The 24,102-nt window shown below is 39.8% G+C and overlaps 4 protein-coding genes and 1 long non-coding RNA gene across 6 annotated transcripts; 2 read left to right on the top strand and 3 right to left on the bottom strand.

The window, feature by feature from the left end:
* The first annotated feature begins 2,114 nt into the window (after positions 1–2,114).
* Positions 2,115–3,312, top strand: LOC148697911 (uncharacterized). The gene is made up of 3 exons (XM_088690330.1): positions 2,115–2,260; positions 2,580–2,755; positions 2,999–3,312. The coding sequence occupies exons 1-3, from the start codon at positions 2,115–2,117 to the stop codon at positions 3,310–3,312; spliced, it is 636 nt and encodes a 211-aa protein (XP_088546456.1).
* Positions 3,313–7,689: 4,377 nt separating this feature from the next.
* SLO1 (SLOW GROWTH 1) lies at positions 7,690–10,234 on the top strand. The gene has a single exon (XM_068455913.2). It carries the CDS (start codon positions 8,037–8,039, stop codon positions 10,209–10,211), a length of 2,175 nt encoding a protein of 724 aa, XP_068312014.2. The 5' UTR covers positions 7,690–8,036; the 3' UTR covers positions 10,212–10,234.
* Positions 10,235–10,960: 726 nt separating this feature from the next.
* Positions 10,961–13,962, bottom strand: LOC137716537 (ADP/ATP translocase 1, mitochondrial-like). Of its 2 annotated transcripts, none has more exons than XM_088690968.1 (4): positions 13,869–13,962; positions 12,066–12,573; positions 11,609–11,980; positions 10,961–11,517 (listed from the first exon to the last, which is right to left on the bottom strand). In XM_088690968.1, the coding sequence occupies exons 2-4, from the start codon at positions 12,549–12,551 to the stop codon at positions 11,221–11,223; spliced, it is 1,155 nt and encodes a 384-aa protein (XP_088547094.1). In that variant the 5' UTR covers positions 12,552–12,573; positions 13,869–13,962; the 3' UTR covers positions 10,961–11,220. The 2 variants fall into 2 exon arrangements, with proteins under 2 accessions (XP_088547094.1, XP_068312091.2); XM_068455990.2 differs by lacking the exon at positions 13,869–13,962 and adding an exon at positions 13,638–13,744.
* Positions 13,963–17,721: 3,759 nt separating this feature from the next.
* On the bottom strand, positions 17,722–21,669 carry LOC148697910 (uncharacterized). Its single transcript, XR_015960667.1, has 2 exons — positions 21,549–21,669; positions 17,722–18,817 (listed from the first exon to the last, which is right to left on the bottom strand). It is a non-coding gene; the product is annotated as an uncharacterized LOC148697910 (long non-coding RNA).
* On the bottom strand, positions 19,246–21,551 carry LOC137716003 (uncharacterized). Its single transcript, XM_068455390.2, has one exon. It carries the CDS (start codon positions 20,951–20,953, stop codon positions 19,613–19,615), a length of 1,341 nt encoding a protein of 446 aa, XP_068311491.2. The 5' UTR covers positions 20,954–21,551; the 3' UTR covers positions 19,246–19,612.
* Positions 21,670–24,102: the final 2,433 nt, after the last annotated feature.

Here is a 24,102-nt window from a genome sequence, read left to right as displayed (position 1 = left end):
CTCGTTCTGGTCTAATGGGAGGAATTCAGCAATTAACCTCTGCTTTACGGAATGCTTTCTCAGGGAGTAATAGACTAAGTCGTGCATACATAGAGATTGTTTGTAGCCATGACGTTATGGAACTTAAGACAGTTGGAGCCTGTGAGGTGGCTGAGGATTGGTTGGAAAAGATGGAGGATACCTTAATGAGCATGAGATGCCTAGTCTATGCATAGGCGAATACTACAGGTTACTTCCTGCAAGGGGACACGAGGTTTTGGTGGAAGTCAGAGAAGGGCTCTCTTTAAGTATTACTGAGTTTGATAGTACTTTTCGGCGTCTGTCGAGGCACCACAAGGGAACCTATGGGAACTAGCGAGAGATGATAATACAGGTGCATATTGCTATGAACCCGGACTATCACGAGTTGTGGTAGCACAGAGGCATGCATCATACAAGGAGATGATTAAGACGGCTTTAAGGATCGAACAATTGAGGTGGGATAGACTTAACTAGGATCAGCCTTAGAGTCAGAACTAGCCTCAGAGTCAAAACCGGCGTTGGAACCAGAATAAATAGGATCATAGATTCCGATCCTTGAGTATGAGGGATCATTCTACTTCTTCTCAGTTCGTTGGCCCTAGACACTTTCAATCGTTTAAGGGACAAGGTCAAGGTTTGAGATCATCTAGTAAGGGCTTAAGTGGTGAGCCGGCCAAGCGATCTTTCAACCATTTTAGTCCGACAATAGCACCTTGGACACTTTGTGGTTTGCGCCATTAAGGAGATTGCAGGGTGAATTCTGCCAGGTGTCACAGGTGTGGTGGCACAGGGCATTATAACCGTGATTACCCTTTAGCATCACCATTAGAGAGTTATGCTTCTGGCTCAGGGTTACAGTGGGGGTGATTATTCGACTAGTCAGAGGTATGGCAGCAGTAGTAATCAGAGTACCCAATTTTCTGCCTAGCGACAAACACAGTACTCTAGGGTAGCTTTGGGTAGACGTGCCCGGAGGAATTGAGCGGGCCGTAACAACCAGGGTGCTAGGACTTGTGGCAGCCGTAACAGTGGATCGAGACATCAAGTTCATGGGCATATCAACACCATAACTCAGCAAGAGGCGGAGTAGAACCCCCGAATCATTACTATTACATTACTTGTTTGTGGTAATTGAGCTCGTGTACTGATTGATTCAGGTGCCACGTATTCATTTATATCTTCACCATTTGCATGGGTTGTTAACCCGTAACCTACATCACTTGGTTTCGATATGTTCATTCAATTGCCACTTGGAGATTTTTTTTGTGCATTGTGGGAGTATAAGTATTATCCAGTTGTTGTCAAAGGGGAAATCTTGGAGGCTAATTTGATTCCCTTCAAACTAGTAGAGTTCGACGTCATTCTAGGAATGGATTAGCTATTTAGGCATAATGCTTTTGTTGGATGCAGAGAGATATTTGTGACTTTCAGTCAGCCTGGACGACCGTTGATCACGTTTCAAGGTGAACGACGGATCCTTCAAAATAGTATCATTTCTGCCATCCAGACAACTAAATTGTTACAGTAAGGTAGTGTGGGATTCTTAGCCCATATAATCACACGGGATGAGTCTTCTTTGTGTGCTGAATATGTGCCAGTGGTGAAAGAATTCACCGACGTATTTCCTGAGGATTTGCCAGGGTTACCACCTGCGAGGGAAATCAAATTCACCATTGATTTACTTCCAGGTACCAACCATATTTCCTTGGTACCTTACCGAATGACACCAGCAGAGTTAAGAGAATTGAAGATTCAACTTTAGGAGCTTGTGGATAAGGGTTACATCTAGCCCAACATGTCTTCCTGGGGCGCACCTGTACTGTTTGTCATAAAGAATGATGGGTCGATGAGACTTTGCATCGACTATAAGCAACTGAATTGAGTGATGGTGAATAACCGTTATCCTCTGCCTTGTGTTGACGATTTATTTGACCAACTGATGGGTGCTTAGGTGTTCTTAAAGATCTTCGTTCGGGTTACCATCAGTTGTTGATCTGGAATGAAGATGTACTAAACACTGCATTCTGCACTAGGTATAGACACTATGAGTTTCGTGTTATGCCTTTTGGGTTGACGAATACACCCAAGCTTTCATGGATTTGATGAACCGAGTTTTCAGACTGTATCTCGATCAGTCTATAATTATGTTCATTGATGACATCTTCATATACTTCAAGAATAATGTTGAGCACATGAAGCATTTGAAGTTGCTGTTGGAGAGATTGAGGAAAAACCAGCTGTATGCAAAGTTCAGTAAGTGTTAGTTTTGGCTGGACCAAATTAGTTTCCTCGAGCATGTGGTCTCTGCTGAAGGAATTAATGTGGTCCTTCATAAGGTTTTGACAGTGTCTACATAGGAACAATCGAGGAATGTTACTGAAATAAGAAGCTTCATAAAGCTTACAGGCTATTATTGACGTTTCGTACAGGATTTCTCGGCAATCGTTTTGCCTCTTACTAAGTTGACATGAAAGGAGTTTTTAGGAGCTTAAACACCGTTTTACTCATGCCTCCGTCATTGCTCTTTCGAATGATGGCGGTGAGTTTGAAATCTACAGTGATGCATCTTTATCGGGAATGGGTTGTGTTCTGATGCAGCATGGGAAAGTCATTGCCTATGCTTCTACGCAGCTAAAAAACCACGAGAGAAACTACCCAACTCATGATTTGGAACTCGGAGCAGTGGTCTTTGCTCTAAAAGTCTGGCGACATTACTTGTACGGTGATAATTGTTGTATCTTTACCGATCATAAAAGTTTGAAATATGCCTTCACCCAGAAAGAACTGAATTTGAGGCAGAAAAGGTAGATGGAGCTCATTAGTGACTATGACTGCATTATCGAGTATCATCCTGGACACGTCAATATCGTAGCGGATGCACTTAGCCGGAAGTCTTATGGACAACTTGCCTGCCTTTGAGCTATCCATGTTCCGTTATTGTTTTCTCTTCGAGAAATTGGTGTCATCATGATGCCAGATCCACAAGGAGCCTTGTTAGCATACTTCCAAGTTAGACTTGTTTTGGTGGATATGGTGGAGGAAACTCTGGAATTTGATCAACAGTGTGCAGACCTAAAGAAACAGGTACTGGATAGGTTGAGACGAGATTTGAAAATCTGGAGAGATAGAGTCTTGGTGATGGGAAATAGGCTATTTGTGCCTAAGGATAATGAAGCAGTGAAGAAAGAAATCCTTGATGAAGCCCACATCTCGGCGTATGCTATGTATCCAGAGAGCACCAAACTGTATTACACTATCCGTCAATTCTACTACTATTACGAGAAGAAATGAGATGTGGCAGAGTATGCGAAGAGATGCATTATTTGCCAGCAGGTAAAGACAGAGAGGCAAAGACCTGAAGGGCTAATGCAGAATCTCCCAATACTAGCATGGCAGTGAGAAGACATGACCATGGATTTCGTGTATAGGTTGCTGAAAACGCAGTTGAGGTTTGATGGTATTTGGGTGATTATAAACTGACTCAGCAAGACTGCTCATTTCTTGCCTGTTTGACAGACCTATACACTAGAGAAGTTAGCAAAGTTGTTCATCGATAACATTGTTAAACTTCATGGTCTACCTGTCACTATCGTTTTAGACAGAGATCCAAGGTTCACTTCCAGGTTTTGGAGAGCATTCAATGATGCCTTGGACACTCAGCTGTTGTATAACACTACCTACCATCCACAGACCGATGATCAATTGGAAAGGACAATTCAGACCTTGGATGACATGTTGAGAGTGTTTGTTTTCCAGTGAAAGGGTAACTGAGACATTGGTTGAGTTTGCTTATAACAATAGTTATCACTCCAGTATTGGTATGGCACCATTTGAGGCACTGTATGAGAAGACGTGCCAAACACCATTGTGTTGGACAGAGGTTGGTGAATGGGTGTTAGTAAGCACATAAATTGTGGACACTACCAATGCTAACATCCAGTTGATAAAGAAGAACATGAAGGCAACACAAGACCAACAGAAGAGCATTGTGGAGCGACATTCCAGGGATTAGGAGTATAAGATTGGTGACTTTGTCTTCTTGAAGTTGTCTCCCTGGAAGGGTGTGGTTCGATTTAAGCAAGGGAAGTTGAGCCATTGATATGTTGGTCTCTATCAGATTACGGAGAGAATTGGCGCAGTTGTCTATATATTGGAGTTACCACCAGAGTTGGCACAGATTCATAACGTTTTTCATGTTTCCATACTTCATAAGTATGTGCCGGATCCCTCTTATGTTATTCAGTTGGAACCGCTAAAAGTGAATCAGGATGTGAGCTATGTTAAGGAACCAGTGGTGATCATCAATCGGTGGGAGAAAACTCAGAGGAAAAAAGTCATTTCATTGGTGAAAGTGTTGTGGAGAAACCATGTAGTCGAGGAAACGACTTGGGAAACGGAGGAACTGATGAGGAGCCAGCATCCGTATCTATTTATTTGAGATTGTAATTTCCGGGACGAAATTATTTTAGGGAAGTAGATTGTGAAACCCCACCCCCAAAAATTTATGTACCTTCACATTTTCCCTTAAAAATATATGAGATTACATTTTCTCCCTCACTATTCTACCCAATCTGGATCTACTTTATAGATTTTCTCTCAAATTTTCTCATGTCTCTGTCTGCCACGTGGTAGCTCCCTCACTGTATCTTTCATTCTTTTTTCTCCCCGAGCACTCTCTCTCACTCTCGGATCTCTCTCGCAGCTCACCCTCTCCTCTTCCTAATTGACACACACACTCACCCAGACCCAATCCCAAACGATCGCCAGCACCATCACCATCATCGCGTGACTCTCTCTCTTTCTCTCTTCGTCTTTGTGAAGCTCCGGGGCACCCAAAACCAGGTCAACCAAACCCCCACGATTCTCGAGCTAAACCCGGCTACCTCCGGCCACTCCATGGTGTATTGAAGGTAAAAAAAATATTTCCCCTTGCCTTGCACTTCATTTTAGTACTTGAATCGTGCCCTAGGGTGGTAGAACGCTGTTGACTAGGGCTTAGAAGACTCAGCCTTCATTCCGTCGAGACCGGGTCAAAAGACCCACACCCAGACAACCCAAGACCTACTAAACCCAGGCCTTTCGAGCCATGACCAACATCGAGCCTTTGGCCCGCTGAACATCCAGCTCACAAAACCCTAAACCCAAACACTTTTTATTTAAACCCCAAAAGCCTTACCTTGGGTCGGGCTTTCAAGCCCAAGGCCCAATGGAACCCATCCCAAAAACCCAAAGGAACCGGCCTTCGAGCTGTGTGAGCTTGGGCTTTCAACCCAGGATCCCAAGCCCAAGCCCAGAAGCTCAAGCCTAAGAACCCTAAATCCAGCACTCTTTAGGTCGGACTACAAATGTCACATCCCCGCCCGAGCGGGACCACTTCCCGGGCCCAACTCCACCATAGCACGATATTGTCCGCTTTGGGTCCTGACCACGCCTGCACAGTTTTGTTTCTGGGAACTCGCACGAGAACTTCCCAGTGGGTCACTCATCTTGGGAATGCTCTCGCGCGCTACTCACTTAACTTCGGAGTTCCCATGGAACCCGAAGCCAGTAAGTTCCCAAAAGGCCTCGTGCTAGGTAAGGATGGAAATATACATATAAGGATCACTCCCCTGGGCAATGTGAGATGTCACAACAAAGCCCAAACCTGAAACCCATCAGTCCAAACCCTAGGCCCGATTGACCCGACCCAGACCCGTTGACTCATTATGACCGTTAACTTCGGTCAACGCTGACCGTTGACTTTGACTGGTCAACCATCAATGTTGACTTTTGTTGACTTTTTTTGGGTTTTGTTTGGGACCCGTTTTTCGAAATTCAGTCATTTAAGTAAAGTTTTATTAATATGACCCTTTATGTACTTAGGTGCGATTATTAGCAGCGATTCCGTCATTCCTATTTTGTACAGCTATTCGACGACGGAGTATCTGTGAGTGGACCCCTTCTAAAATGCATGTCTTAATAGTAAAAATGCATACATGAAAAACATGATTTAATGGTTACGCTCTATGAGTAAATTAGATTTACACTTTATGATTATCATGCTTTACTGAGAATATTTTAGATTACCATATTTTATCAAATTTATGTTATTTGTAGTATATATGATGGATGACTATATACTATTTATGAACATGTTTTTACACTTCTTTGTAGTATATATGATGGATGACTATATGCTATGAAGATGTTTTGAGATATATGCACCTAAGTTTAGAAAGACTATGTTCATTGATTTTGTGCATATCTTATGATCACCGTTCTGCTTATGGGCGAAGATACTTGTAGATGGCTTCGGGCCTAGGAAGATATATGTAGATGGCTTCGGGCTGAGAGATATATGTATTGGCTTCAGGCTAGGAGATATTAGCACAACGGGCGACTATGACACCTCTACTTAGCACACTATATATGATATATGTATGAAGATTTTATGGCATGCTAGGGTTTTTGGAAAACCTATTACATATTATGCTATTGAGTTTTCATAAAACATTGGGGGTTAATACGTTGATAACTATGTAAGTATTATATATATATATATATATATATATATCCATTTAGTCTACTCATGCTTGTTTTGCACCCCCTCAGGACATAGGAACGATGCCTACGATCCGCGATACGAGAATGAGGCCTATGATCTGTGATACGAGGCATTCCCTTACCAGTGATATCTTATCATCCTCTTTGCTTTGACATATATTGTAATAGCACCTCTTTATTTTACCTTCCGCTTGTACTCTGGATTAGTTGTATGCTCTAAACATGTCATGCATTACCATTAGATTCATCGTTGGTAGTTGAATATTATTATTGTATTTTGTAAAACTTATATTTGAATATTACTTTGCGTAGTTACGCTCGAAATTTATGTGCATGTTCTACATGTTCTCGGCATATGCATTCATGAAATGGTTTATGTCACCCTCGGGTGTTGGTCAGCACATGGCCATCTCAATGTCCCTCGGACATCAGGATCGAGGCGTGTCAAGCCCTATCTGGCCAAAACCACCAAATTAGGTGGGGCCTGACATGTGGAAATGGCCAGCTCGGTGGCCTGATTTGGTGGTTTTGGCCAGGTGGAAATGGCTAGCTCGTAAGCCCAGCCCACTTTTTTTTTTGGTCGAATTGTTTTCCTATAAATACCTAAGCCATTCCTACACCTTTTCTCCCATACTTTTCCCCATTCTATACCATCTTACCTCTTCCAATAATCCTTCCTATAATTTTTTCAATAATTTTCAAATGGCCACCTCTTTCAATAATCTTTCAATATATCTGAAAACCTTATTTTAATATGGTAGTTTAATAATTAACCATATTAATTCAGTTAAAATAATAAATTATTTTTGGCCTATGCCCCTTTGACCTCTTCGGTTGGAGATGGTTTTTTGTCAAAGGGCTATGTTTGGCCTATGACCCTTTGGCCCTCTCGGTTGGAGATGGTATAAAATATGGCATTATACTATTCATTAAAATATAATTTTTGCAGGGCTACAGGGTTAAACATAGCTCTTTGGCTCTCATTCGATTGGAGATAGCCTGAAGGTCTGCCGGGAGCTAGGGAATCCTGTTGCCAGAAGCTAACAAGGATTAGGATACGGCAACGAAGTACATGCGTATTAATTTTCGATTGCGCGCAACACTTATGTCAGTGCGCCTCTTCTTCTTGTAGGTGCTCACCTTCTTTCTTTTGGCACACTAGCTCCATCTCCTAGGCCGCAAAGTTTCTTGCCTTCCATTACCCAACCCCGTCCATTAGCAACTGTAGAGACACCTTTGGATCATATCTTAGCTCCTTCATAGGCATGTTTAGTTGATGCTGGAAGAGGTTGGTGAGATATTCGTTCTTCTTCTGCATCATAAAAGCCTACAACAACAAAAAAAAAAAAAAAAAAAAAAAACCAATTAATATTATCAATCATAATTTAAATTTTATTTATTGTAATGAAATTGACAATCAAAACATAGAGGGTGATACTTACAAAAATGTGGTTCCCGATCCCGTTGCCATAATGGCCAATCGTCTCCCGCCAAACCTCCAGGAAAGGCGAACCAGTAGCCCCCAATTTTTTCACGACACACACCACCCACCACAATTTCCAACCCTCAATTTCCGTTTTCTTTCATTTTATTTTTTACCTGTGAAGAATTTATGCTTAATTGGAGCTGAATTTGTAATGTTTAAGCTTGTTGGTAATTTTTGGTGTGAAGTTTCAACTTCAGTCCCAAAACCCCTACAACGTCCCCTCTTCTCTCTCTTCCACACTCGCTCCCTCTCACCCCACAAAGACAAACCCACCAGTTGGAACACAACCCACACTTCAGTTCGAACAAACCCACTACTCTCCCTGTTCGAAACATGCAAATCCATGTCCCAGCTGAAGCAAATCCAATCCCAGATGATCCTTACCGGTTTAATCTCCGATGGGTTCGCTTCGAGCCACCTTATCGCCTTTTGCGCACTTTCAGAGTCTCGAAATCTTGATTATTGTATCAGGGTTTTATGCAATGTGCAGCACCCAAATGCGTTCTCGTGGAATGCGGCCATTAGAGGGTATTCGGAGAGCAAAAATCCGAGGGAAGCGATTGTATTGTATAAGAAAATGTTGAGGAATGGTGGGTCGAGACCGGATAATTATACTTACCCGTTATTGATGAAAGTTTGTGCTAATTTATCGTTGAGTTTTGTGGGTGGTGAGGTTCTTGGGCATGTGATGCAATTGGGTTTGTATTTGGATATGTTTGTTCACAATGCTGTGATTCATATGTTTGTTTCGTGCAGAGAATTGGAGGCTGCACAGAAGGTGTTTGATGAAAGTTGTGTGAGAGATTTGGTTTCTTGGAATTCTTTGATTAATGGGTATGTCCGATGTGGGTTGGCATGCGAGGCGTTGAGGATTTATCGGGAAATGGAGGTGGAAGGAGTGATGCCGGATGAAGTTACAATGATTGGGGTGGTTTCTTCGTGTGCTCAACTTGAAGATTTGAGTATCGGGAGACAATTTCATTGGTTGATTGAAGAAAATGGACTAAGTTTGACCATTTCTCTTGCTAATGTGCTTATGGACATGTATGTGAAGTGTGGGAATCTTGAGGTTGCTCGAGCTTTATTTGACAATATGAAAAAGAAAACTATTGTCTCATGGACTACAATGATATTTGGATATGCCAAATACGGGTTTCTGGAAATTGCTCGCAGGCTTTTGTATGAGATTCCGGAGAAGAATGTCGTGCCATGGAATGCAATGATTAGCGGCTATGTCCAAGCCAAGCATGGGAAAGAAGCTCTGGCTCTGTTTCATGAAATGCAAGCAAGAAATATACGTCCTAATGAAATAACCATGGTTGGCTGCTTATCCGCATGCTCACAAATTGGAGCACTTGAGGTCGGAATATGGATTCACCATTATATTGAGAAACAGGCTCTTTCGTTAAATGTTGCATTGGGGACTGCCCTTGTCGACATGTATGCTAAATGTGGGAACATCACAGAGGCTCTCAAGGTTTTCTGGGACATGCCAGGAAGAAACTCTCTGACTTGGACAGCTATTATTTGTGGTCTTGCCCATAACGGACATGCACATGATGCCATAACTTACTTTGCAGAGATGATCAAAACGGGATTGGAGCCAGACGAGATCACCTTTCTTGGGGTGTTATCAGCTTGTTGTCATGGAGGTTTGGTTGAAGAAGGTCGTAAGTACATTTCGTTAATGAAATCGAAATTCAATCTTTGCCCCAAAGTTAAGCATTACTCTTGCATGGTGGACCTTCTAGGTAGGGCTGGACTTTTGCATGAAGCAGAAGAGCTTATCAATAGCATGCCAATGAAGGCGGGTGCTGGGGTCTGGGGTGCATTGTTCTTTGCTTGTTATGTTCATAAAAACGTTTTGATGGGAGAAAGAGCAGCTTCCAAGCTTCTTGAGTTAGACCCTCTTGACGGCGGAATTTATATTTTGCTTGGTAAAATATATAGGGAATCACATATGTGGGAAAAAGCAGAGAAGATACAGAATTTGATGAAGGAGCGAGGAGTAGAGAAGAGTCCTGGTTGTAGCTCAATAGAGGTGAATGGCATTGTTTATGAGTTTATCGTCAGAGATAAATCACACCCTCAGTCGAAACATATATATGATTGTTTGATTGAGTTAACAAGACAAATGGACCTTTATTTGCCAAACATTTAAATTAACATCACATTCTACAGGTAGTACATACATAGTTTAACTTAACTATGCTTCTTAGCGCCACTTAGTATATTATTGTCTAGTGGTATTTCTCTTCACCTGTAAGTGAGAGGTCTTAGGTTCAATTCTTGTCGAAGGAAAATTCGAACCAGTTTATTCTGACCGGCCCCACTTCCTTAATGTAAATACATGGTTATATTAAACATTAGGGACCAAAGTGAGGAGTTAAGCTAATCTCATGATTCATGAACCATTTTGGGTAAAAGCCTTAAAAATAAAATAAATAACACTTCTTAGTACTTTGCCATGACCACCATGGTAGAAAGCAAAGACGCTTCCTATGATTATTGCATTATGTGGTGCTATTCACTCATTTTTACTTCCCACGTATCCCTTGTTGAACCTCTTCAATTCATTTGAGCCAACGGTCAGAAATTGAGAGGAGTGTGAAAGATAAAAAGGGATGGGTGGAGAGCACTACCCTTGTCGTATATAGTTCTAATTGCTTCCCCGTCACTAGTCACCACAGGGTTTAGATAGTGGGTTATAGGTACTTAATTGTTAGGGGAGGGAATTGATATGGACTGAACTTGCAGCAAGGTACATAGACATGATTATTTTCTGCCACTGTAGAGGTAAGGAGAGTTCAGCATTGTTAAATGTGTAAGTTTAACGTGGACTGATGCCATCAAAACATTCAAGAAACAAAGAGCGAGAGAGAAGATTATGACAGCATATGAAACACAGCCTCAGATACCAACATTAATACATATAATTAAGCTTAAACATTTAACAGTAGGAGGTTGCAACAGCTCTTATAGCCAGGATAATGCGAACAAAACTCCCAGAATATGGTGTTTAGGAGACGAAATCCTCTAAACTAGGTTATTCAGTGAGAATCCCATTAATTAATTCCAAAATTTTAAAATATAAGTCAAGATATGAAATGATGTTTTCTTTCATCAATATCTGTAGCTATCTGGGGGTGCCGTTGTCCGTTCAGTTTTACTTAAGCTCCACCAGAACCATACTTCTTTCCGAACACTAGCACCTGAAGCTTGTCGTAACCTGCAAGCACACCCGCACCAGCAACTGCACGAAGAATGTTAGCACCAGCACCCTTGAAGAGAGACTTCGCACCCTCGTTCTTAAGGATTTGAGAGAAAGCGTCGAGCGAGCTCTTGTACTTGACGGCTTCACCAGATGTCATCATCATCCTTCTACGGACAGTGTCAATTGGGTAAGATGCAAGTCCAGCACCGTTGGTGATAACCCAACCAAGACCAAAGCTAGCAAAGAAACTATCCTGAAATTTCCAAAAAAATGTGAGATAATCCCCATTAGTTTGTGTATATGGACAGTGGAAATATGACTTAGTGCACAAGCAATCCACTTACCTGCAACTTTCCAGTGAGGATCACAGGCTTCAAAGAATCATACATTCCAAAGTACAGACCACGGTACACAATGATTCCGACACAAGAAATGTTGAAGCCGCGGTAAAGGCCAGCAATGCCATCTGACTTGAGAGTCTTTTTGTAGACATCAACCAGGCCATTGAATTGCCTCTCTCCTCCCTTCTTTGCAGCCTTGGAATCATTTGCAAGACGGGTACGAGCATAATCCAAAGAGTATACAAAGAATAGAGAAGAGGCACCAGCAGCACCTCCAGATGCCAAGTTACCGGCAAACCATTTCCAGTAGCCATCCTTGTCCTTTCTGAAATTGAACAGGCTTTTGAAGTAATCTTTAAACGCAAAGTTTAAGGCCTGAACAAAGGGAAAACAACGTAAGCACACTGCTGTAAGACTCACAGATAAAAGAGAGAGTGCGAGAAAAAGATGACGTTGTTACCTGAGTTGGGAAGTAACGGATGACATTTGCCGTGTTTCCTCTCCACAATGCTACCATCCCCTCATCTTTCATTGTTCGGCTAAAACAATCTCCAATTCCCTTGTAGGGTTCAGAAAGCCTCCCAGCCTTGATCATCTCATCCTGATTTTGAATTAAGAGCTTTACACGCTCAATTGGAGCAGCAGCAGTCTTGGATACAGCAGCAGAAACGCCACCCATTAGAAAATCAATTACAAAGCCCGAAAATCCTTTCTCCTTTGGGGCTTCGATACACACAGGCAAGGCACGTGAACCCACCAACGGATCATTAGCTCGACATGCTTGGTTCATGGGATATTGCAATGCTGCATTTGAATAACTTCCATATGAAAAGCGCCTTTGATTGATAGAAGGCCTCTGGATGACCCCATAGTGGCTGGAACTCAGATGTAGCTCATGACCAGAAAACTTTTCCGTGATAGTTGGGTGCTGGCGCCTATCAGCCATTACTTAGAAAAGAATCAAACACCTGCAAACTCATCCGATCTTGTAATCAGAAAGAAGGCCAAGGGAAAATATCCACTACGATTCCAACAGTTTGACAATGTCATGCAAAATATAGAATTCGATGTTTCCAGACAGCAACAAATAAAAATTGTACAAGTGATCAAACAAATTATAACAGAAACTCCAAGGGATTAACAGATCAGCAACAACAATGAACCCTAAGTTAAAAAATTTTGAAAATATATGACCGAAACAGTTTTCAACTGTTGAACAATGTTAATCACGTAAGAATAAAAGGAACCAGCTGACAAATTGCTTCTCGATAACTCTAAAGCTATCACAATCCATCTGTTGCATTCAAAAGTTATAAAAACAACGTAAACTCAACATTTCCAGCTTGAAGTTAGCAAGATCATATGGGAATTCGTTGCTTAAAGTTTTAATACATTTCCCTAATAGACCATTTAAACTCATAAATAAATAAATGAATAAAGATATTGCTTGAAATGATCATTTTACAGATCTCAATTGTTGGAATGACTATTGTTCAATCGATATGCCATTAGTATTTAATTTTGATCATATCAGCAATCGGAATAACCAAGCAACCGGGATTTGTATGATCACTTCAGCCAATCCCAAAAAATAAAAATATAAATTTGGTAACACTGAGTCACTAACTGAATATGAATTTCTAAACATTATGATAAGCTTAATTATATGGTAAAAGGAATGAGTAGAAAGCGAGTGAAAGGAAAACTATATCGTTAAGAAAAAAGAAAAAATAAATAAACAAATCCACGCTTCACATAAAATGATAGGAGTAAGTAAAAAAAGGTTCAAAACCAATGAAAGCAATCGACCAAACGTGGATCACAAAGGGTGCCAAATATTTAGACTACTATTTTGATAGATTGGCACTTCTGAGTCCTGATCCAGCTTATTTTTGTGCTTGGTAATTGAGTTAACAAAATGAGAATGCATTAAACCACCGAAAGAGCACAAACAGTCGACGAAATGGAGTGCAAAAATCGCTACCCTAACCCTAAGCAAGAACCAAAGATACATTCAACAAAATAGATATACCGTTTACACCAGTTGATGTATGCGATGCAGAGAGAGGAAGGGGAAGAGTGGTAGATTTATGCGACCCAAAAGAAAAAACAGAGATCTGAAAAAACCCTTTTGATGATGGTTTATAACAAAAATGAAAATACAACAAAATATGTGAACTCCGAAAGTTAAGCAACATACAAGGTCAACAACATAAACACCACATAAAAAATATTAGGTCAGAGAGAGAGAGAGAGGGGTTACCCTTTGAGCTTGGGAAGCGGAAGGGGAAAGGAGGAGAGGTTAAGGAGGAGATATGGTGGGAAGGCCAATGACACTCACAAGGGTTTGAAACCGAAATGAACACTCCCTCTTATACTTATGGCCTCCGAATTTTTTTTATTTAAATTTTTTGCCAATAGAAGAATGATTTTTTATTTTTGCTTCTTTTAAGCAAAGAGTTCTACAATATTTCCCTAGTGGCCCAGTGACTTGGAAGGTAATCTACAGCCGTTGATATGGTAAAAATTAAATGTTTGTTTGGGAGAGATGAATGAGTGGACTTGGTGAGCATTGGATGCACCACTTTTTTAGGAAAGTTCTGCATTTGGTATGAAATTATTTTTTAGGAAAATTAATGAAAAGGGCTTGAAAACTTTGAGGTTTAATGATAAGGACAAAATAAAGGGTAAAGTGAATAGTACCAGAATTGACTTTTTAGTGTAAAAATGTGATTTTTCGTTAAAGTGAACAGTATCGTGAACTTTTCGTTAAAACTCCCCTTTTTTTTTCCTTACAAATTGGTATGGGATTAAAGTGATTCTTCGAATTTAGTTTGGTTGGTTCTTGGTTTGATTCAACAATTAGGTTGTTTTTAGGAAATATCTTAGCTAGTAGCATTTTCATGCTTTGAAATGACCGTTTTACATTTTTTGTTGACTGGAAAGTTCTTCGCTAGGCAAGTTTTAAGGGAATGTAAAATGCAAATATGATTTTTTCCTCAAATTTACATCTTTAGGAGATGAATCTTGCCAATCAAGAAAAGAAAAGTAAATGAGATTGTAAATTTACATCATTCTCACTGGTGTAGATTCACAGCTACATTTCCTGAAAATATGATTTTTACATATCAATTTGAAGATGATGCTCTTGACAATTTGAAAAGCCCATTGAGTTCACGAACTAGATATTCAAGAATGAGTATGAAATTTCCTTCTAGTTTGGCAAGTACAATCATGAGAATGCCAATTGTGTTGCATGGGTTTCAAACTCCCAGAATTCGAAAGCTTCATGGGCATTATTGGGATATGATTTATTGCATATGTGCACGATATTTTACACTAATGCTTCATGATAGTAAGATGTTGATGCTAATCAGGCCACGTGTCGTGTAGAAATACGCAGCTATAGTTTCTGATATTCATGTCTGGGTACAAATATTTTGTATTATTCTATTTACATTATATTGTACAGTAGTATCACGTTAATCATAATACTTCTGTTTAAATTTCACCATCCTTATTTTCACAGAGTTGGAATTTAATTTCATTTTGACCTTTTAAACGTATCTATCAAGCCAAAATGAAGAACTACTTTAAATGTATCTATCAATCCGACATGAACCTAACACCTCCAAGAACTTTCCTGGCCCACACCTTAAACCTTAAACCTTAAACCATAAACTTTCCCCACACACAGGAAAGCATGTTGAGAATGACATCTGCGGGTCTTGAATGACATAATATTTCAACATACACAAGACTAGGGATATTCAAAATATAGATAAATGCCCTAAGCACGCACCCTTGACAGAATCACCCTTACAAGTGCCATTAGTATTAATTTTTACAGAGTATACATCAGAAATATGCATATTCTTGCAGTCTTCGGTGTACAATGAAAAGTACAATCTAGTCTTCTCTAAGCCTTCCTTTCATCATGGTCATACGTATTGTAATCATCACATAGAGCCTATCTTGTACATTGTCTAACAATTTAAAATATGTATATCTCCATGTCTTCTTAACAATTAAAGAACCAAACACTCCCCAAAATCCTACAATGAAACCTAGTGCGGTGAAAATATACAATCATGGAAATTCATGCTCATTGTCCACATTGTTCTAACTATCTGCATCAATACCCTTTATTGGTAGACACTCATTCGGAAGTGGAGTACCACATAGTTTTGTATTCCCCTCAAATGCAGAAGCATTGCAACTTTGGAGTTGAGTGCTTGTTGAGCTTGGTCCTTCAAGATTATTGTACGACACATTGAAATATTTTAAGAAATTAAGGCTTGCCAATGACAACGGGATGTTTCCAGACAAATGATTAATGCCTGTATTTTTAATCATGTTTCTCATAGATTACACACACCAGGACTACCTGGTGTGAAATTATTTCTCCCTAAAACAATGCATACTATTTTATGTGCACACACACCAGAAACGGAAGCATCGATTTTTATCGTGGTGGGAAGTGAAAACGCGAACTTCATGGCCATGGGATGCAAGTTCGACAGCCGCGTCGACGATCAGTCTTTCAGCACCACCTACCCATCACATTCACAACATAAAAATCTCAATCCCAAAAACTCCTTCACAAAAACAACAGAAGGAAAGGAGAAGAAGAAGTTACCGATACCCAGATCGGGATGAACGATTGCAACGTTCAACTTGGAGCCTCCTTTCTTCCCCGCCATTTTTTCAGCTCCTTCTTTCTCCCCGTTTCTCTGCAGATTCTAATTCATAATCCAAGAGAAACCATTTCTGCTATATTGGGCCGAAACGGGTCGGGTGTGGTTCTTCGACAACGCGCCCCCGAAGGCCGAATAGGACGTAAATCTAGGACCTGAATAAACACTTCAACTGTCATTCTATGATTATAAATTATTATAAATTATTTTATTTAAAATTGAACACAAACAATATGTGATGAAAACTGACCACATAATGTATGATGAACGAAAATGATCAACTGATCCTCATCCCTGAATAAACAAATAAGTAATATGCCATGAGCAATTTAGGTCATCTCCAAACAAAAGAGCTAAATATAACCTCGTCTAGGAGTATAGCCATGCAAAAAATTATTTTTAAATGAATAGTATCAGGTCATACTCGTATACCGTTTCCAACTGAAAGGGCTAAGCATACACCCCACAATAATTTATTAGTTTTAATTTAAATTTATTGGTTAATTTAATTAAACTACCTTTAAATGTTTTCAAATCAAATCGTTAAATTTGAATTAATTATTGTATTTGAGGAGCTGTGCCCAAAAAAAAAAAAAAAAAGGCTAAGAGGAGGGTTATGTTTGGCCAGCCTGATGCCTCTTTGGCCAAATAATAGTCTGGTAGGCTTCATAAAATTATAGCCTAGTTATCGGTTGGAGAAGAATTTTTGGGCAAATCAGGATATTGTTTGGCTTTTGGATCTTGAGCCCTCTCCTTTGGAGATGGCGTAAGGAGAGGAGAGATTGGATCACACATGGGCCAATCAATAACTCGATTTTGAACTTGACACAAATGTTATACCTCCTCAACATCATATGTTAGTTGAATTTAAAATCTCTCACTTACAAGTAAAAATGAATACTACTAAACCTTCATACTAGTTGTTGGCCTCATTTAGTTATCGAGACAAATACACTTGTAACCTAATTTAGTGATTGATTCATAAAATCTTTATTATCGCACCCAAAAAATCTATTAAGGATCTAAGTTGAGAACCTTAACTTGAAAATTACATGTGGGATCCAGTTTGTAATATTCCATAATTTGAATCAACTATTTTTAGGGTCAGTTTGGGAAGAGGGCAGGGGCCGTGACATCATGTACCAATAATACAACGTCAAGTGAATAAAAACTTACACGTGCCGTTATACCATTGGCATGGGACATCACGATGACAGTGTACTTGTATTATGTAAGTCCTCTTGTTTAGAGTAATTTTTTAAGAGTCAAAATACTTGGGAAGAGGTTACACAAATAAACACATTGAAAGTGTTTTTTTTCACAAAGTGATTATAGCCCTCTTAAGAACACTCTCAAATGAGATGAATCACACTTCAGAGTGACCTTTTAAAGGACATAAATTATCAAATACACACCATATGTGAAAATTGGTACGGAATATACGACCCTTGTAGCTTGTCTATTTTGAGGAAAGCAATTTACATGAATTGGCTACACCACCACAGTAGCGTCCCAGTTCAATCACAAAATGTCATGTATTAATCTAGTTACGACATTGTGTTATTAGGCCAAGCGCTACTGTGACGTTGTACCAAGTCCATCTAAGTCATTTACCTATTTTCAGGGACTATCAAAGATTGTTCACACAAATCATTCAAATCGAAAATGAAGTACTTGTTAAATTGTAAATCGAATAAATAGACGGACATTGTGCACTTCATAAACCCAACCTCAAACCAACCAACGATTCAGTGAGGGACACCATTAGCTTCACGTCTCGTCCATTTCCGCTGGAAATCCTCAAATACGTGCTGCTTGTGTGATTGTCAACAAGAGACGATAGAGTTCCCAAGCACCCGTAATTATTTCACCGTGCTAAGCATGTAATAAGGTTGGAGAACCCCAACCTTCCAGCAAGATTCAAGCCTTCAATAGCAGCACCTCCTCTGAAAATACCTAACTCATCTCGAATCACTACTCCGAAGCCAGCGCTCTCCAAAGAACCACACCAAGCACCATCAGAATTCACCTTAACAAAATTCTATCAGCAGGGCACCAAAACTCATTAGTAGCATTAATATGTGGAGCCTCATGTCTCAAGAAAGCCGATGGCCGTGCAGTCCTGTAAACCTCAAACGCCTCGCCGATTATCTAAATTACTCTCTTTGGCTCTTGCGGCACATCATTGAACAAAAACGCACACCTTGCTTTTCAAATCTCCCACAAGTAAAGCTAGCTAGCGAATGAAAAGTGTCCAGCTGCTCTCCCTTTGGCCATCTCGAATTTTTTTCAAAACCAAGAGCGGTAACTTCATTATTTTTCATCCTGTAATTCATAGTACCAAAGTCCATGCACACTGAACATAGGCCATTTGAGGTGATATGCCAGCTACAAATATTCTCTCATCAGGAACTCGAGGAAGCGCTTTAATCTTCCATAAATCTTCCAAACTGTGCAGTTGTTAATAAGTACAATAGCACAGTCACTGAATCCTAAGTCGCCTTCAGCTACAATCCTTTATAATTTGCATGACGATGGTCTTTTTCAGCTCAAATTTAAAAATTTAAAAATTTAAAAAATAAAATAAAATAAAAAATAAAAACATAAATAAGGAGAAGAGTGCAGTATTTTACACTACAATGTCAAGGTACCAAAGAAAGTAGAAAAACTTCTAGTAAGTCATCTAAACATTCCCACCATTTGACAGCGGTATGTAACACGTTGATTCCATAAGAAATCTCCAAATAGTTACTTGTAACTAGACCATGAAAGAAATCAATGTAAAACTGCAACTTATACTGAATTACTATGTACGAGAAATAAGAGCTAAGCCTATGATCTTCTACGGATTTTCTTGAGGTAAAAACCAAAAGAATCAGACCACAACCAAAAAGGATGCTGAAAGAGCTATACTTTATGTGAGGACAGCATCATTCACCTTCATTTCCATAACTCAAATTAACAAGTTTTTTATTGAGATGGTAACATGATTAGCAACAATGACAGTTTGAAGACTAAACCAAATCAATATATAACACCTACTACATGCCTTAAACAAGTAGAACAATACAATACTAACTTACATCTTTACAGGACCGCAGCCTACATCCACAAAAATCTCTGTTATTCAAAAACTAAACTCGATGGATAGGGGTTTTAGTATTTTTCCATAAAACTAAACAAAAGGGCGAGAGAGATCTCACAAGGTTAGAGTGCTTCAAAGGTCTTCTTGCAGAGTATTGACTAAGCACGGGATGTCTCTCATGATCCAGTCAGTGCTCACACAGACAGCACTTGCACTCTGAAGCTATTAGTGCCTTCCCAAATCAATATGGTCTCTTCCTAGCCCAAGCGAGGAAGGCTCTAAGGAAGCTTCTGACCTCCTCAAATCTATTTCCAGTTCCTTCTGTCTCAATTGCAGCACCCTTCTCTCGTTCTCTAATTTCATTCTCTCATTCTCTAGTCTCAACCTCTCCAGTTCCCTGTCTTTCTTGCTACAATATCTTAGCCATTTATACCTCTGCTTCTCAATCTCCAAAGCTTCAGCCTGGAAGCTGACTCTTTGCTCTTGGAGTTGCTGCTTCTGTTTCTTGATCCAATCTCTTCGCTCCCATAAAGACTTCGTTGGGTCTTGAAAAATCTCACCCATTTCAACTTGAAAACTATCGAGAAGAACATATTGCGGCCACAAATGGCCATCTTCTTCCCTAACCCTCTTCCTCTCACCCATTCTTCGCATTCTCTCCCTATCGTTATCGGCATCATTATCATCTTCATTGTCTAATTCATCATCTTCACTATCATGGTTTTCTTCAGCTTCTTCTTCTGCGGATCCATTATTGTCTTTAGAGCACCTCCCAAGAGGTAGAGAATAACCATGGGGATCGAGATCTTGGCAGTCAGGTACCCTCTGTCCATTATGATAAGCACACATTTCTTTATAAAACAAGTGTTTTGAGCTCAGTATCTTCCTCACGTCATCCTTCACCTTGGCAGAGAGGTGGGGCATTGCATCCATAAGAGCAGGGTTCTCTACCACTCTACAACTAGTTCCTCTCCCGAGAATATCGTTCAACCTCTTATACCTTTTGTTCAAGTCATTAAACTTGTCTTCACACTGCTGAGGAGAGACATGACAACCTTTACTAATCATTATTTTCGACACAGTCTTCCACTTACCCTTCTTCTGTAATATCCCAGATTTCCTCTTAAGCCCCTCACTGCCTTCAACAGAACCATCATCACCCACGCAAGCAACAACATCTATAAGAAGCCTGACCACATTATCAGTCCACTTCATTCGCTGCCACGGACATCCCTTTTTTCCCTTGGCACCTTCAATGCTCTCATCATCTGTATAATTTTGTTCATCTTCATCACTTAAGTTGTAACCGTTATTGGCATTAAATGAAGCAACAGCCTTCCCCTTGCCAATAATCGAACCAACTTTTGGGATTGACCCTTTCACTTCCACAAGCCCAATGGGATGGCGATCGCCTGCAACACCCCCCATCACATTCATGTGATGTTGATGTCCTAACAATTGATGACCCAACTGCATCTCTTGGCGTCTAGGAACGGGCGATTCAAGATCTAGTATCCCCCCACTAGGACCAGACAAAAACCCACCTCCCAACTCTGAACCATCCATCTTGCCACACTCAATCACAATGCCCTAATATCCAATTTAAGTTTTAACAAAAAGCAATAGAAAATCGGAAACTAAAAGCTTCGATCCTAAAAATCAACTCAAACCCCATATGCAGACAGTTGGCATATCTCAGCTGTCGACTAAGAACAGATTAGGAAACAAAAAATTCCGATAACCAAGTCTGATGCAACTTGTTGGTTTACCAGAGGCTTTTTCCACCACTAGCACCGAAAACAATGGAAAGGTTTTAACACTCACAGTTTCTTTCACACTCCTCCATTTTCTCACCAACCAAACAGATGGTATCTCGAGATTCCCATAATGCCCAATAGACCAACTAATGGCAATCACTCGACGCCTATTCAGGGATATATCTCGAAACCCAAAACTTGTGACTGAATGTAAACCGAACCCAGAAACTCCAAAAAGATCCAATCTTGATGTTTACCAAGTTGTGGAAATTTTCTTAGAAAGTTGAACAAGGAGTTATAACACTAATTGATCCAAAGTCCAAACATGAAGAGTAAATTAATCCAAATTCCAAATACAGACCCCATATCAAAGAAAAAACATAGATTTTTGGAAGCATATATACCTTTTCAAGATCGAACACGAGGACTTGAACCAATCAGTGAAGAGAGCTTGAACTGAGGTTTGAGAGAGGTTTCAGCGATGAGTTAAAAGTGGTGACCAGTTGTAGACTGTTTTGAGTTTGAATCGAACGAGTTAAAAGTAGAATGTACGAAGAACTCACCGCCGTTTATTACATTAACTGTATGTAGCGGAGTCAAATGCAATGAACAGTGGTGGTTGGTAGTACGATGTTCTCCTATTGGTTTCTTCACACGAAAAATCATCCTCGCCAGATTCTTTTCTTAGGGGTTATAGGGGTTTTGTAATTTCATCTGTTGATCGTATATTATGCGGTCAATAATTAATTTAAAATTTAAAATTTAAAATTAAATATGAATAATACTTAATAAAAATTGATCGTGCAATATACAATAAACGGATGAGATCACGAAATCTCGAAGATGCTTACGAGCATCCTTTTCCTGTTAAGACATCACCACAAGTTTCGAAAAAATAAAAATAGGAAAAAAATAAAATAAAATGTGCGGGCTTGAGGCCAATCGGGCCGAGGGTGTTGAAATCTTTTCTGAGTAAATTCTATGAGACTAAATTTGCAGACGTGCCAATTTGTAGCCATAAGCCGAGTGGGTAAAGGTTTTTTCCTTTTTTTTTTTTTTTTTTTTTTGGTTAATTCTTATGATTGTGTTTAGATTTGACTTTTTTCAATACGATTGCGGATTAAGGAAGGAATGCATAATGGTCGAGGTTTCTCAATGCCTTGAGCACAACAATTTTTGAACGAGCGTAAGTGTGTTGTTCCTGTGAAACTGAAGTATGTTTGTCTCTGACGGAAGTGAAGCATGTTGTCTTTGACGGACGTGAAGCCTTTGGCGAATGTGATATGGATTTGGGGATGATGACGTAATCACTGAATTGATGAGAAATCACATCAACCTAGACAAACAGATGTATGAATCGAAATGATAAGTAATCAAATTTACAATGCTCCTATTGCAAGCTGTCGGGGACCTTTTTGCCGAGTTGTGTATGGACCACGATAGAAACTTTTCTACTCTCCTGGTTGGTTTCTAGCACGAGTTTTAAAATACTTTAAAAGAATTAGCACGTTTTAGAAGTATTTCAGTTAAATCAATTGTTGAGAGTTGTCCCACATTGATGAGGGATAAAGTTTGTTATGTGCTTATATGATCTTGGACTACTCCTCATATTACCAATTAGTTTTATGGTGGAATCTCAATTTTATCATGGTATAAAAGCAAGGTTGTCTGCGTGTGAAGCATAATGGCCACACACACTCCACGTCACCCAGTTATTGTCCACGTGTAGGCTTAAAAATCCGCCACACGTGCGGGGGCGTGTTGAGAGTTGTCCCACATTGGTGAGGGACAAGGTTTGCTATGTGCTTATATAATATTGGGCTACTCCTCATATTGCCAATTGGTTTTATGGTGGAACCCCAATTTCATCATCAATGACTCCAATTTAGCAATGATTACATGATTATGTAAATTGTAACTTCCCTGAATGAAGTGTAGCGTGAAAGCTAAAAGTTCACTGTTTTAGTGTGAGAGAGCAACTATGCGTGCATGCATGGTTTAAAGATAGCTAATCTAGGATTTCTAGTTCTTTGGCAGTTTTACAAAGACTAAGGAAGCTTATGAGGAAATCCAAAATGAAAGGAAAGCTTATCCTTCAAGAACTAGGGTTTCTTGCACGTAGAGAAAGCTTGCTCTGCTGGGTGCATTTTTGCCCTTGTGCTTGTTGTCATCGGTCCTCCTCCTTGCTGCGTTCTTTTTCATTTTATTGGTGTAGGGATCCTTTCCGGTTTCACCTAGGGAATCCCTTAATTTCCTTATTTCTTCCTATTTTGGCTAAGTCTTCTCTTCTTCTTCCATGGGCACATCTATAGCATTTGTCTTTGGTGTAACATTGAAGAATGTTACTAGCCTCGTGACAATTGGGTTGAACACACTGCCCATAGCGTCTTCTTCCAACGTCAGTACACAGACTCTATCTTTGGCAACGCTCCTCCTTGTTTTCCTTTCTTGTTTTTCTGTGCAATCTTGGAAGGGAAGTGTTCCTTTTCTCTCTATTAATGAGGTGTGCAGCTCTATATTTGAACGTGATCTTGTAGGCGGTCCAACTTTGAGTTTGGTTGTCTCATAAGTGTCCTATTTGGTTTGTAAGGTAAAGACAAAACTTGGTTTGTTCTCTCTTAAACTTGCCCATGTGAAGCCAAAGATTATGGGTTGGAATTTTGGTGCTCCAAGCATCCAAACGTCTTCCACAACCCTCGTTCCACGTAAGGCCAGTAAACTTCCACAACCATCCACACTACAATCCATTTGGCAAGCCTCAAGATGTGGCTTGGGCCCACTTTAACATGTATCATGGTTGGCATGATTTATTTACAACATTAGCATTGTAACAGGGTTTGGTGTGATAAATATATATGAATTTGCATGGGTTTAGCATGATTATACAAATGTCCAATTTATTTATTATATGTTTTTTACACTTTTGCATGAATTTAAGCTTGGCTTGTTACACTTTTA

Source organism: Pyrus communis, chromosome 3 (assembly GCF_041283825.1).
Source record: "Pyrus communis isolate YQ-2024b chromosome 3, ASM4128382v1, whole genome shotgun sequence".
NCBI lineage: Eukaryota > Viridiplantae > Streptophyta > Magnoliopsida > Rosales > Rosaceae > Pyrus > Pyrus communis.
The sequence above is the reverse complement of the archived record's forward strand: the minus strand, read 5'-3'. Positions and strand labels throughout refer to the sequence as shown.

Excerpts from the sequence above, each read along its gene's own strand:
- LOC148697911 (XM_088690330.1), top strand. The coding sequence starts at position 2,115 with ATGGATTTGATGAACCGAGTTTTCAGACTGTATCTCGATCAGTCTATA. Across the intron at positions 2,261-2,579 it reads AGATTGAGGAAAAACCAGCT|TGATGCATCTTTATCGGGAA; the intron begins GTATGCAAAGTT and ends TGAAATCTACAG. Across the intron at positions 2,756-2,998 it reads CTTGTACGGTGATAATTGTT|ATCCACAAGGAGCCTTGTTA; the intron begins GTATCTTTACCG and ends TCATGATGCCAG.
- SLO1 (XM_068455913.2), top strand. The coding sequence starts at position 8,037 with ATGGCCAATCGTCTCCCGCCAAACCTCCAGGAAAGGCGAACCAGTAGC.
- LOC137716537 (XM_088690968.1), bottom strand. The coding sequence starts at position 12,551 with ATGGCTGATAGGCGCCAGCACCCAACTATCACGGAAAAGTTTTCTGGT. Across the intron at positions 11,981-12,065 it reads TCCGTTACTTCCCAACTCAG|GCCTTAAACTTTGCGTTTAA; the intron begins GTAACAACGTCA and ends CCCTTTGTTCAG. Across the intron at positions 11,518-11,608 it reads TCCTCACTGGAAAGTTGCAG|GATAGTTTCTTTGCTAGCTT; the intron begins GTAAGTGGATTG and ends TGGAAATTTCAG.
- LOC137716003 (XM_068455390.2), bottom strand. The coding sequence starts at position 20,953 with ATGGATGGTTCAGAGTTGGGAGGTGGGTTTTTGTCTGGTCCTAGTGGG.